This window comes from Argiope bruennichi, chromosome 11, assembly GCF_947563725.1.
Source record: "Argiope bruennichi chromosome 11, qqArgBrue1.1, whole genome shotgun sequence".
NCBI classification, from domain to species: Eukaryota; Metazoa; Arthropoda; class Arachnida; order Araneae; family Araneidae; genus Argiope; species Argiope bruennichi.
Window position 1 is genome coordinate 93,110,011 of NC_079161.1, and position 12,216 is coordinate 93,122,226.

Below are 12,216 nucleotides of genomic sequence, written 5' to 3' on the forward strand. Positions count from 1 at the left end.
TCGTCTAATGACATGGCTGAAAAAGAGCCAGATCTGCAACATTTTATTTTTAAATTTACAAGTACTTTCTGCTTTTTTAAAAAAAATGTAAGTTTTAATTTATATGTCTTGACTCTAACATAGGTTTGTTTGTAAAATAGTTTATTTCAGTACACTCCCGATTATCCGCGGAGCGGATTATCCACGCCTGCCGCACAAAGTTTTTTTTTTTGTTGACTGATTTTTTCAAAAAGGTGCAGTTTTAAAGTTATTCTTTTGTAATTACATAATACATTCATGTATTAAAGCAGTACATATGTATTAATTTTTCTGTGTATCCTTGATGCCTCTTGTAAGTACAAAGCACTTTTCTGTCTTCATTAACAAAATGCATTTTAGGTTCGTTTTGAGTGATATACTAAAATATTAAGCGTTAGTTAAACATTTCCTGCTGTTTATTTTACGTTTTATTGTACATAAAACGATGTTTCAATGTTGGAATTACTGTTTTCTCTTTTGCTATACCCGTTTTTAGTTTTTTTCGGATTATCCGCGGCGGCCGCTCCACCCAATTCCGCGGATAATCGGGAGTGTACTGTATTTTATTTTAGTCAAACGAATTATAACGTATACCCTTAATTTCCGGCCGTATGAATGGTATAAAATACTTTCCGCCATTTGCAGAACCAATAATTTTTGCCTATAATGTTGAGATTTAATTTAATTGTAATTAAGCGAGTTTCTTTGAATAGATCTTTCGTATGGGCTAAATTTCGCTAATAATATATTTTTATTATCTTGACTTTAAATTCAAATATTAATTGAAACTGTATTAACTAAGATAAAACCAGCGTACTGGTTTCCCCAAAACTTTTTCACACACTTTCTTTTAAACTTATCGTGCCGGAGAACGCTTTACATGGCATTGGCGTACAATAGTTACGAAACATTTTCTGGCCGGAATTCAGCATTTTTACTGAATCTGACGTGTCATTTTCGGCGATTAATCTCTTGCATGCGATTAAAAGTATAGAGAAATCAGATTTTTGCTTTAGACGCAAATTTCTGCAATCGATTGAAATGAAAATGTAACAGAAAACTGTACTTTTATTCAAAAATTCCATATCGAATTTTATATATTTAAGCCATTGAGACTTTGAGCTATCGTGTTTACTTGTTTTTAAAAGTACAGATCAACAAACAGGCAAGCCGTTGTTCAAGTTGGCACAAACTTTGTTAAGTATCTAAATTGTAGATGTTAAATCTGTGTACCTTATCTTATCCATATAGTTCTCGCCGTTTCTTATTTATCATATTAACGTATATTCGAAATGCTGGACAGACGCACTTCCTCGGAACAGATTTTACTCTAAATTTGCTATAAAGACCGTATACCAAATTGCATTCTTCTAGCTAAAAGCGTTTTTGACTTATCTTTGTGAAAGACATACTATCCCTGACTTCCAAAAACGTGTTTTTCGAACTCAGGGAATTGTAAGACGTGGAGATTCGACAAAATCTCGAATTCGAATTTTTTGGCAATTACTATGTTTTCTCTATTCTACGTATACGAGAAAGTAAAAAAGTTGAAACTTTAAAAATTAATATCGTTCACTTAAATTTGGAATACCGACGTTCAAATTTCTCTCTAAAAGCCAGTAAATGAATAACAAATATAAAATATAATTAGTTGTGATTTAAGTTAAATAATCTTGTTACATAATATCAGAACTGCGTTTCGTTCTTAAGACCTAATGAAACGTTATATCTAATGTTGCCAATCGGCAATGCAATTAAAAATGTGCCTACATCAAATATTTTATAGTGGAATGATCAAAAACAGATTTAAATATAATTTGAAATATTTTACTTTTCAAATAAGCATTCCTGATTCATCTTTGAAGAATAAAATATTTATTTGTGCACAAACAAAAAGACATGCAGACAAAGGTGAGAAATATCTAGTTACTTTCCCTCTTCCAGTACTCGATGTGTATATTGTAAATTCATTTAATATTATTTTCATTTATTGGCAACAGCGGTATGAGAGCTGCAATTTCATGAGACAAAATTATGTACATGACTCGAGATTTTGACGAATCGCCTTTTTAGACCTCCCTGATTCGAAAAAATGCATTTTTGGGAAAAGGCCGCGTGTTTTTCTGTGACAAAGATATTTCAAAAACGATTTGAGCTAGGTGGTTGAAACTTGGTATGCGGTCTTTTCACCAAATTTTCAGATTTCTATGAAAGTTGGAGTAAAATCCATTCAGAGGAAGATCGTCTGCCCTGCTGTTCGAATATAAGTTAACACGATAGCTACCAATCAAAGAGAGTTAGATAAAATTCTATCCTCAGAGTTAACGATTACAGCGTAGACACCAATAAAATTCTGAGTGAAATCCAATTCGATCCTCAGAGTTAACGATTACAGCGTAGACACCTATGAAATTCTGAGTGAAATCCAACTAGGAATTGACCGTCTTTCGATCTGTACTTCTAGAACCATGTAAACACGATTGTTGAAAAACGGTATGACTTAAATGTATCAATTTTGGTCCTGGATTTTGTAACTTCAAATGCAGTTTTGTGTCAAATTTTGATTTTCATTTGTTGAGAAAAACGTATCTATAACAGAAATCCAGTTTTTGGGAATCATGAACTGCATGCCAGGGCTTTATCACTAAATTTCTCGCCAACGATGAAGCAAAAGAAAGTCAAAATGCTAAAATCACGACAAAAATTAATATTTCACACTTATCGTACAATGCTATGTAAGGCGTTCTCAGAAATAATACCTTAATGAGAGAGTGTGCGACAAAGTTTTTGTGGCAACACTTCTCCTTGATTTTTATATTATTTTTTCTCAATAATCTTGTTTTTTCTTTATTTACAGGTACCAAGCATTATTGAAAACAAATGCAGGCGATGAACTGGAAAAAAAAAATGTCTCTCAATATCAACATCTACTATTATATAGACTACGTTCCAGAAAAAAACTCCTACTTTTGAAAGATCTAAAAACGACTGTTTTATCATTCAATCAGCTTTTTAACGGCATTTAGAGGTTCACTTACGATTTAGTCCGTAGATTGTCTTAGTGGGAAGGAACAACTTTGAAGTGTCAGTGGTTAAAAAAGTGCCAATATTTCGATTGCCGGCTATGTCAAATCCAATTGTTAGCCAACTCAAAAGTCTTTATAGGCTGTCCCTCCAAGACATTTCTCTAAGAAAAGTGGCTGTCCTTTTGGTTAGTGACCCTGTCAAGTATATATCTCCCTCTACTGTGGTTTATAGAGATGGCGAGGAAAGAATAAAATTAAAACATGAACTGTTCAAAAGCATTGTAGCCGAACTCAGTTTACCTGAATCGATGAGGGAGCCGTTAAGTAATCTACTGAATCCTATTTTTATGGAAACATATAAATGGTGGAAGTACCACGAGTTCTTTTTAAGATCGAAGCATTCAATTTTTGACTGTCCAGAATATGTAAAATACTTGCATTGGACACATATGGGGACTGTAAACTATCGGAAAACAGCTGAGGCAATGATCCGCGATGAAAAGTTGGACATCAACCGGCGATTTAAGTTAGCTTGTCTGTATTGCCTTGATGAAGATATTCAAAACATTTGGCAAAAAATGTCCCCGCTGAGTAAAAAGTGTTTTTATAACAATGGGCAATTTCCTCTATGCAATGATACGGGAGAAATAATTATCTTTTGGACTTGCATCCTAAAAGGAAGAGTAGATAAGTTAAAAAGCTATCTTGTGGGATGGGTAGGACACTACTCCTCTATTTATCAACAAGCTTTTGAATTGTTTGCGAAGAACGGTTATGAAACAGCGACTCAATATTTTTTTGAAAAGTTAACTTGCGAGGAAAAAGATGCATCATTGGTGAGAACGGCCGAATATGTAGCAGAACACGTGAATGACAGCTTTCATCCATACACCGAGGTTTTCTATTATTTGTTGACCAAGATGAATACGGAACAGTTTCAGAACGTTCTCGAGAAGTCATCGTGTGCGATCCTTAGAAGCTTTCTGGATTGGCCACGGCAAGATGCTTTTCTTGAAGTTGCACAGCTTGTATTGCCGTTCTTTGTAGAAGACGATTATGAAATGCTGCAGTTTGTTCTGTTACAACAATTTAAATACTTATATAATCCTTCAAAACTTTTTCAGAATCTTTTTCTGATCACTCCTAAAGGTTTCAGACATTCCACAAATTATTTAGATAATTTTTTTAAACGTAAAGATACTGAAAATATCAAATTTATGTTTACAAATATGGACCCTGAGGAAACGTTGGAACTTGTCATGAGTCGTAAAGCACTGCACAAGTGTTATGAACTAGTAAAAGAAGGCAAGTGGGATTTTTTGGAATTTTTTATGCGCGAATCCAGGTTGTCCAAAGAAGACAGAGAGAGGTTCGCGGAAGCATTCAATTCAAATTTTTCATCACTATTAGAGCTGGAAATACGCGAACGCCTCACTAAGGTGGTGAACGATATTCCTACCGGTACGTCTAACCGGGACTTCTCAAGTTGCAATAAAATAAATCAGATGGATCCAATGGATTTTCAACCAAGTGGACAACCTGATGAAGAACTAATAGAAAGGCCAGCCAAGAAAATTAAAAAGATTTAGGAGGCATATAATAATAACTGGCAAGGAAATTATGTTATGTTCTTACCACAAATTATCAAGAATCAGTAAGCATAACTTCAATTTTCTGAGAGGTAATTAAAGATTTGATTTAAAAACAGTTAGTTTATTAATTTTCTTTGTTCGGTATTCTCTTACATTCTAAATTGCATGTTTGTTATATGATATCGCAAAGCAAAACTGCACTGAAATAAAAATGTTTTACTGTATATTTTTATTTACTTAACATTTTTTTTCCTTTGAAAATTGCAAATTCTATGATGGCAACTGTTAAAAAACATTCCACCTTTAAGAAAATAAAAGAATCTTATCATTAAAAAATGTTTTGTACCACAAATTGTTTGGATTTAAAGAATAAATTGATTTTAAAAATTACTTTTTGTTGTTGTTGTTGCAGTTTTGAAATTTTTTCCAAACTGCACAACGCACAAACTGCAACAACTACACAGTGTAATAAAAATGCTTCGTGATAGTTTGCTCTTTAGGGAATTTTTTTTTTCTTTCAAAATTGTAAATTCTAAAATGGCAATTGTTAAAAAAAAATCTAACGTTAAAAAAAGAAAAGAATTGTATAATTAAAAAATTATTTTGCACCACAAATTATCTAGATTGATGGAATTAATTGACTTACAATTTTCATTTAACAAATAAGCAAAATTAAGGCATCAAAATTTTTAGCAATTATTTTTAATTTATTTTTTAAAAAAATTTTAGGATAATTTTAAATTGCTAAAACTCAAAATATTCCTGGTTATTTTTCAAAAGTGTTTTAAAAATGAAACACAAATATATGAGCTTTAATTTCGATTCAGCAATTGGAAAAAAAATGTTTAATCTATAGAAAATGAAAAATATTTCTATTCTAATTTTTTTAAAATTATATTTTTTAAAGTACACATTTTTTTCAAATTTGCTGAATCAGAATTAATGTAAAATGTTTAAAAAAGATATGTTCCGAATTTCATCACTTAATCTTTAACGGGTCTTGACTTACAACAATCTGATTACAAGAAATCTTGAAAAAATGCATTATGGGGGGAAATGCATTTAAAATTTGAACACCTTTCCACAGATTATCTGAAGCTAGCATTTGAAAAATAGGCATCATTTTGGTGACAACTAGGGATTGCAATTCCGGGATACCGAATACCGGTATTTTAAGCCATTTGTACAATTTTGCAATACCGGTATTCACAAGTTTAAATACCGGTTTTTCGGTATTTACTAGAAATTTTAAAAATTTCTCCACTATATGTTCAGGTATTGCAAACATATCAAAATAGTATGCGTTTTTGTTTTTATGTCTCCATAACGAGCGAAATTAATTAGCTAATTAATGGCTTAATTAATTGCTTAAATCTAAATTAGCGAAACGTGGATTATCCCTGAAAGAAAATATTGTATCCTTAACGACTAATGGAGCAACAATTATGAAAAAAGTTGGAAAGTTGATTGGTGCAAATCAGCAGTTGTGCTATGCACATGGAATTCAATTAGAAGTACAAGATGTACCAAAAAAATAAAGAACAGAAGAATCCAAATACTGTGGATATAGAAATTTCGGATTTCAACTTTGAAAAGAGTAAGACTGAGAGTGGTATTGACAATGAAGATAATAACAATGTAATTGTTGAAGAAGATATTGCTAATGAGGATGAAATATTAACCTATCAAGAATTCCTTCCTATAATTTATAAAGTTTGAAAAATGGTTAAGATATTTAAACGTTCCCCTATAAAAAGGATATATTACTAAAATATATACTAACTGAAAATAAAACAGAATATATGTTAATATTAGATTCTAAAACACGTTGGAATAGTTTACTCCTAATGATGGAACGATTTTTGAAACTGAGAAGTCCAATCCAAAAAGCAATAATCGACTTAAACCTGTAAATTAATTTTTCAGATAGTGAATTCTACTCAATATTCAGAACTATATCATCTCTATACCCAATAAAACTGACTATTGAGGCATTATGTCGGAGAGATTCTTATTTATTAACAGCTAATGCAACAATAAATTTCATGTTGTAGTCATTAAAAGAACAGCATACATCACTATCTGAAGAATTATATATTACACTGAAAAATCGCACAGAAGAAGGGCATACCGAAATAGAAAATGTCTTACGGTATTTACATAATTATAATGATTTTAAAAAGGAAAAAGAAGAAAAGAAAATAACCAATTCAAATCTGATTAAGTTTAGAGTAAATTTTCTTAAAATTTTTACCCATAACCCTATCCACATTCAGAAGAATTCGGTTCAATTATCGAAGATTATGATGTCACTACTGTCGATAGTGAAAAGGAATTGTCTCTTGAACAAAAATTAGAATTAGCGATAAAAAAAAAAATTCAACGAACCAAAGTACAATACAGAAATCAGCTATATCCAAAACCATCCGACGAGAAATCGAATTTATTTGAAGATGAGGGATTTAGAGGTAAATACTTGGAAAAAGTATAATCCGCATTGCTAACAGTACCACCAACTAGCGTAGATACCGAAAGAGCGTTTTCGACAGCTGGTAATTTTTACACAAAATTACGTTTCAGGCTTAATGACAGTATAATTGATCCATTATGTTTTTTAAGATCACATTTCAAAAAGTTGTAATAGTACCATAGACTGAATCGTGATATTTACACTTTTTTGTGATATAAATAAATAAAATGTTTCTTTACTTTTTTGTGATTATATACTGTTACAATTTATAAGTTACAAATTATTTTGTGTGATATTTACATTCTCTAACAAAACTGGTAAATAATAAAAAAAAAAAACACCTGTGTTTTCTTTCTTTTTCTAAAATTTCTAATACCGGTATTAAAACCGGTATCAAGATTTAAAGAATACCGTATACCGGTATTGAACTTTTGGTCCGGTATTGCAATCCCTAGTGACAACATCATCTCGAAGAGGAGTTTTAATGACTCTCTTATGAGTGGTGGGTCTTTGTTTCAGCTCCAGGGCTCGATTACAGAAGCTCCCAGATTGAGGCCCAGCATGGCATATATGTTTTGTTTTAGAGTCTGTGGAGCTCCAGTGTTGCAGAATCGCATAAATATCCGTCTTTTTCCTTTTGACATTGTCTGTGTTTCTAACTACGCAGTTGCGATACTATCTGGTAATTTTAGTATGGCTGCATCACTCAGGCGCCTATGCTTCTTAGCTCCGTCCCTTTTCTTTTCATGGTCTACTAGTTTATGGAGAACGTGTCAACAATTTCAGAGTGTTAGGTTTTCAAAAAAACCCACCAAATATAATTTTGTCTCTAACATAGAAACATGATTCAAACGTCATTTTGAGCAGAAAGAAACAAATTATTTTTTATAAGAAAAAAAATTAATGAAACTTGAATATTTTTGAGTCCTGACACTTTTAATTTTATGAAATCTGTATGAATTTTTGGGGTTTTAAAGCTGATTTGTAATAATTTGTTCTTTGAAGGATAATTTTTAAAATCCTTTCCAAGAGCAAATTAAAATTTTATTATTAAAATACTTAAGTTTTATTATGGAATGTAATTTGAATTTGTCCCATTAAAGAAAGTTGAGGTGAAAAGTTTATTTGTTGTTTGCAAAGTCGATATGTATTGAAAAACAATGAATTCATTTCATAAAATTCGTTTCTGCATGTTTGATATTTGATGTATTTTAGTGTGTTAAAGCATGCAAATCTTGTACATTTTTACTTAATCGTATACATAGTATAAAGTACAGTAATCGTCAAAACATTCGAGCTGGAGACTTTAACGAATCTCCTCATTTTTAGAGCTCCTTGGCTTCAAAAAACACATTTTTTGGGTAATGTCTGTTCATCTGTGACAAAAATAAAAAGGATTTGAGTGAGTCGGTGGAAGTTCGTTACACGATCTTTATACCAAATTTGCTGATGTCTATCAAATTTTGAATAAAATATAACCAAAGGAAGTCCGGATGATCGAATAGAAGTTAATATGAGAACTACAGAGCTGATTATATATATTTATATAAGTAACGAATGAAACTGAGAAGCAACTGAGAATTCCGAAAGCAACTGAGTTAATTCCGTTTGATGTCGGGACAGGTCCACTTCATTTTTAACCTTTTTAGCCTTTACGATTTCGAATTTTTTTAGCTAATTCTTTGAGACTCGCAGTTTATCTCATTGCGTCTTTCACTGACACAAATTTTAAAACAGCTTTTCACATTTGCTTTTAACTTTTTATATAATTTAACCGCTTTTATTCCACTGGAAATACTGATTGTGTTTAGTTTCTTTCGAATCTCATATGCCTCTTCTAGATATTTTTGAGTTTATTTATTTAAACATCAGATTATAATAAATATGAAAGCCGTAATATTTTTTTAGTCTTACAGAGCTGTTTTTTGTGAAGAATTTACTTGATGATGGGAAATCGCATCCCTCCCCCACCCCCTAAAAATCATTATTGTCTGTGTTCATAGTCTTGTACTGTTCGTTTCAGTATCCTGAGACGACCATTTTTCGACGATTCTATCTCACAAAGGGATGAGACGCTGAATGATGAGGCGTTTCCGGGGTTCTTCGTCAATATTTGACCTTGATTTTCGCTTTTACTTCTTCTATCAATTCTTTTACCTTTTTTTTCCCCACGTGTATGCAAATATCTGATCCTTTCTGACTGTATTATTGTATTTTAATTCAGTCCGCGATTAATCCCAGTTTATCTTATTGTTAAATGTAAACAATGCCTTTTTTCATTTTTCCCTCACCCCAATTTTTTCGAATTAAACCCATCCTAACGCATGCGCAAAAGCGCGGAGGGTTTTAGAATCCATTGTTAAACTATAATGTCGTTTTATTATTCCTCATTAGCAGCTTTTGGCTTCCAGCTGGTTCGCAATGACAGCACGTTACGAAAATGTTATCTATTAATTCTTTTTCAGTGTATATATTGCCATTCAACGAGGGGGGTGGAAAATATTTTTAAAAAATGAAGAAGTTCGAGTCAATCTGAAAACTTAATCGAGAGCAGAAATAAGCTTAATCGTCGCCAAATGGATAATCGCCAAGACTGAACAATCGAAATTGTTACTCGTTTTCTTCCAAAACAATTACCTAATAAAAAAAGTCTTTGTATTATCTTAAGACTCAAAAAATCATCTATATAATTATGTCAATTTGATTTCCGTATGATTCCTTCCTTAATTTTAATAGTATTTTTTAATTCAATTTGATACAATGCTTTTAAAACTCATTTATCAACTTATCCACTTATTTACTTTATAGTAAGATTTTCAATTCTTTTATGTCTTAATATTACAATTTTTAATTTGCAGGAAACTGATTCAATTGAATTGAAATTTTTTAGTCGTATGAAAGAACAAGGGGGATTTTTCAAAAGTATAAGCTTGAATTCTATGTGAATCGTTTTACAGCCTAAAAAGTCAATAATCTTGGCAAACAAGGTGGTCGTCAATATTGCTATTGACGACCAGCAATATAAGATATGGGCAATATTTAATTCCAACATTGTGTCGTTGTGCAAACATAAAGAGTTGTAATTTTGCAGATTTTGGATATTTTTTCTTTAAGAAAGGCAAAAGGAGATGATATAGAAAGTTTTAGAATAGGTATGCTGGAATTAATAGTAAGAGAAAAGTATTATATTATAAATATCTTTACCTGAGCTGCCAGTTTTACGTTTATTTTCTTTAGTCCACACACTTCAATATGTTTTTTTTCTTTTTTTTGTAAACTTTATACAAGCAGAAGATTCCATAAAAAAAAAGGAAAAGAAAACAATTATTATAAATGTAAATGCCCACAATATAACCTATTTAATTGATTTATAAAGAGATTATAAAATTACCATTATTGATTTATTTTTATTTATTATTGGCATTTTTATTCATTATTTATTACCATTATTGATTATAAAATTACCATTATTTATTTAAAACCATTTATTATATCTAGAAAATATTATTAACAATTACAATATTGATACAAGCAAGGAGAAAAATATTAAACATTCAAATTCAGAGCTGTATTACACTAGCAAAATTACAAGAAAAGATAGGAAACATTCTGCCATCACATCACATTTAAAGCATTAAATCCATTAAAACATATTAATAAAAAATTTAAGATTCAATGAAATATAACTAGAAGAATTATTTTATATGACTAAATTTCCGAAATATGAGAGTAATTCAATAACACAAATAGAATTTTCACATGTTCTCTAAATAAGGTAATTCTAGTTCTTTCAAATTTTTTTTCTTATTTAATTTCAAAACAATTATTAAACATACTTGCTCTCATCAGAATAAAACTTGAATAATATCAATCCAGGTGTTCGATTCTGATCTTCTACAACAAAGATAACACCTAAATTTGCTCACAGAGAATTTTTTCGGTGATTTAACCGGAGTCACACAAGGTCCGGAGTGTGCATCCATTCAAAAAATATACAAAAAACACAGTACACAAGGAAGAAAATTGTAAACAAATAAAAATGGAAAATTCACAAAACAAGATAAATCCAAGCAAAATAATAATTTCAAATGCAAAAAAAATGAATCGAAAGAGAATTTTCAAGATTTCAGCAACACGCTTAAAATGGCGGCGAGTTTTACTTTCGTTTCGAAAATTCGCGGCTTTTGTTTAGTTCCTGTACAAAGACATTAACAGAGGTGGCGTTACAATCGTTTACCAAACTTCGAAGTGAGACCGTTGGGTCTCTTTCTCTGTGGTCTACCCCAATATGACCCGAAAGGCTGTAACACCTTGAAGGTTTCCGGGGAGCATATGGCCATTCCCTACTCTTAATTCATGTATGGAAGAAAATCGGGCAATATCATTGGATCGTTCCTGCGGTGACGTCACGGTTGCTCTCGCTTAGATTTTCCGCACAACTTTGATTTAATGATCTTATATCTACATTGTATAAACTGAATGAATTCGACTTAATCCTTTGCAATATAATGTTCATTAACTTAGTTACGCCTACAGTGTTGTTTGCTATCTATATTTTTTATTCCGTTTAATAATACTATCTTAGATAAGAAAGCATTTTGATGGCGCAATTTGACAAAATGCAATCATTATATAAATGAAAGTCGTGTCTATGCATTTGTGTCTCACTTCTCCTAAACGCCTTGGCTGATTTCAACTAATCTTTGCATACTAATTGTTCAGTCAGTGCATGACAATTCCCTTAATGACGAACCAGGAGTTGAGACTTTCATAGGTTTATTTTCACATATATATATATGGACACAATCATTTCTAAGCTACCACGCAAACACATCACAACACAAAAGACGGGGGAGAGAGTATGTACATGTCGCCGCGTCGGCGTCTCAAATACATCTGGTTAGGGGAGCAGAATTTCCCCTTTTCTCCACCGGAGGGAGTCAAAACTCAAACACTAATTGTTTATGGCAAGAAAAAAATGCAGTTAATTATTCAAAACACAAATATTACTTAATTAATTAATAATTAACTGAAAATGAGTCATCTTTCCAGAAGTAATTTTGGTGACATACAAACAGTATTTTGATACGTTAAAATTCAGAATTTTAAA

At 31.4% G+C, this 12,216-nt stretch overlaps 1 protein-coding gene across 7 annotated transcripts in view; it reads left to right on the top strand.

The window, feature by feature from the left end:
- The window catches only part of LOC129956879 (uncharacterized), a 113,362-nt gene extending 108,442 nt beyond the window's left edge, over positions 1-4,920 (top strand). For all 7 annotated transcript variants that reach the window (XM_056068865.1, XM_056068864.1, XM_056068866.1 and 4 more), the window contains one exon: positions 2,876-4,920. In XM_056068865.1, the coding sequence (XP_055924840.1) occupies positions 3,143-4,633 (1,491 nt within the window). In that variant the 5' untranslated portion in view covers positions 2,876-3,142 and the 3' untranslated portion in view covers positions 4,634-4,920. The remainder of the gene's footprint in view (positions 1-2,875) is intronic.
- The last annotated feature ends 7,296 nt before the right edge of the window (positions 4,921-12,216 follow it).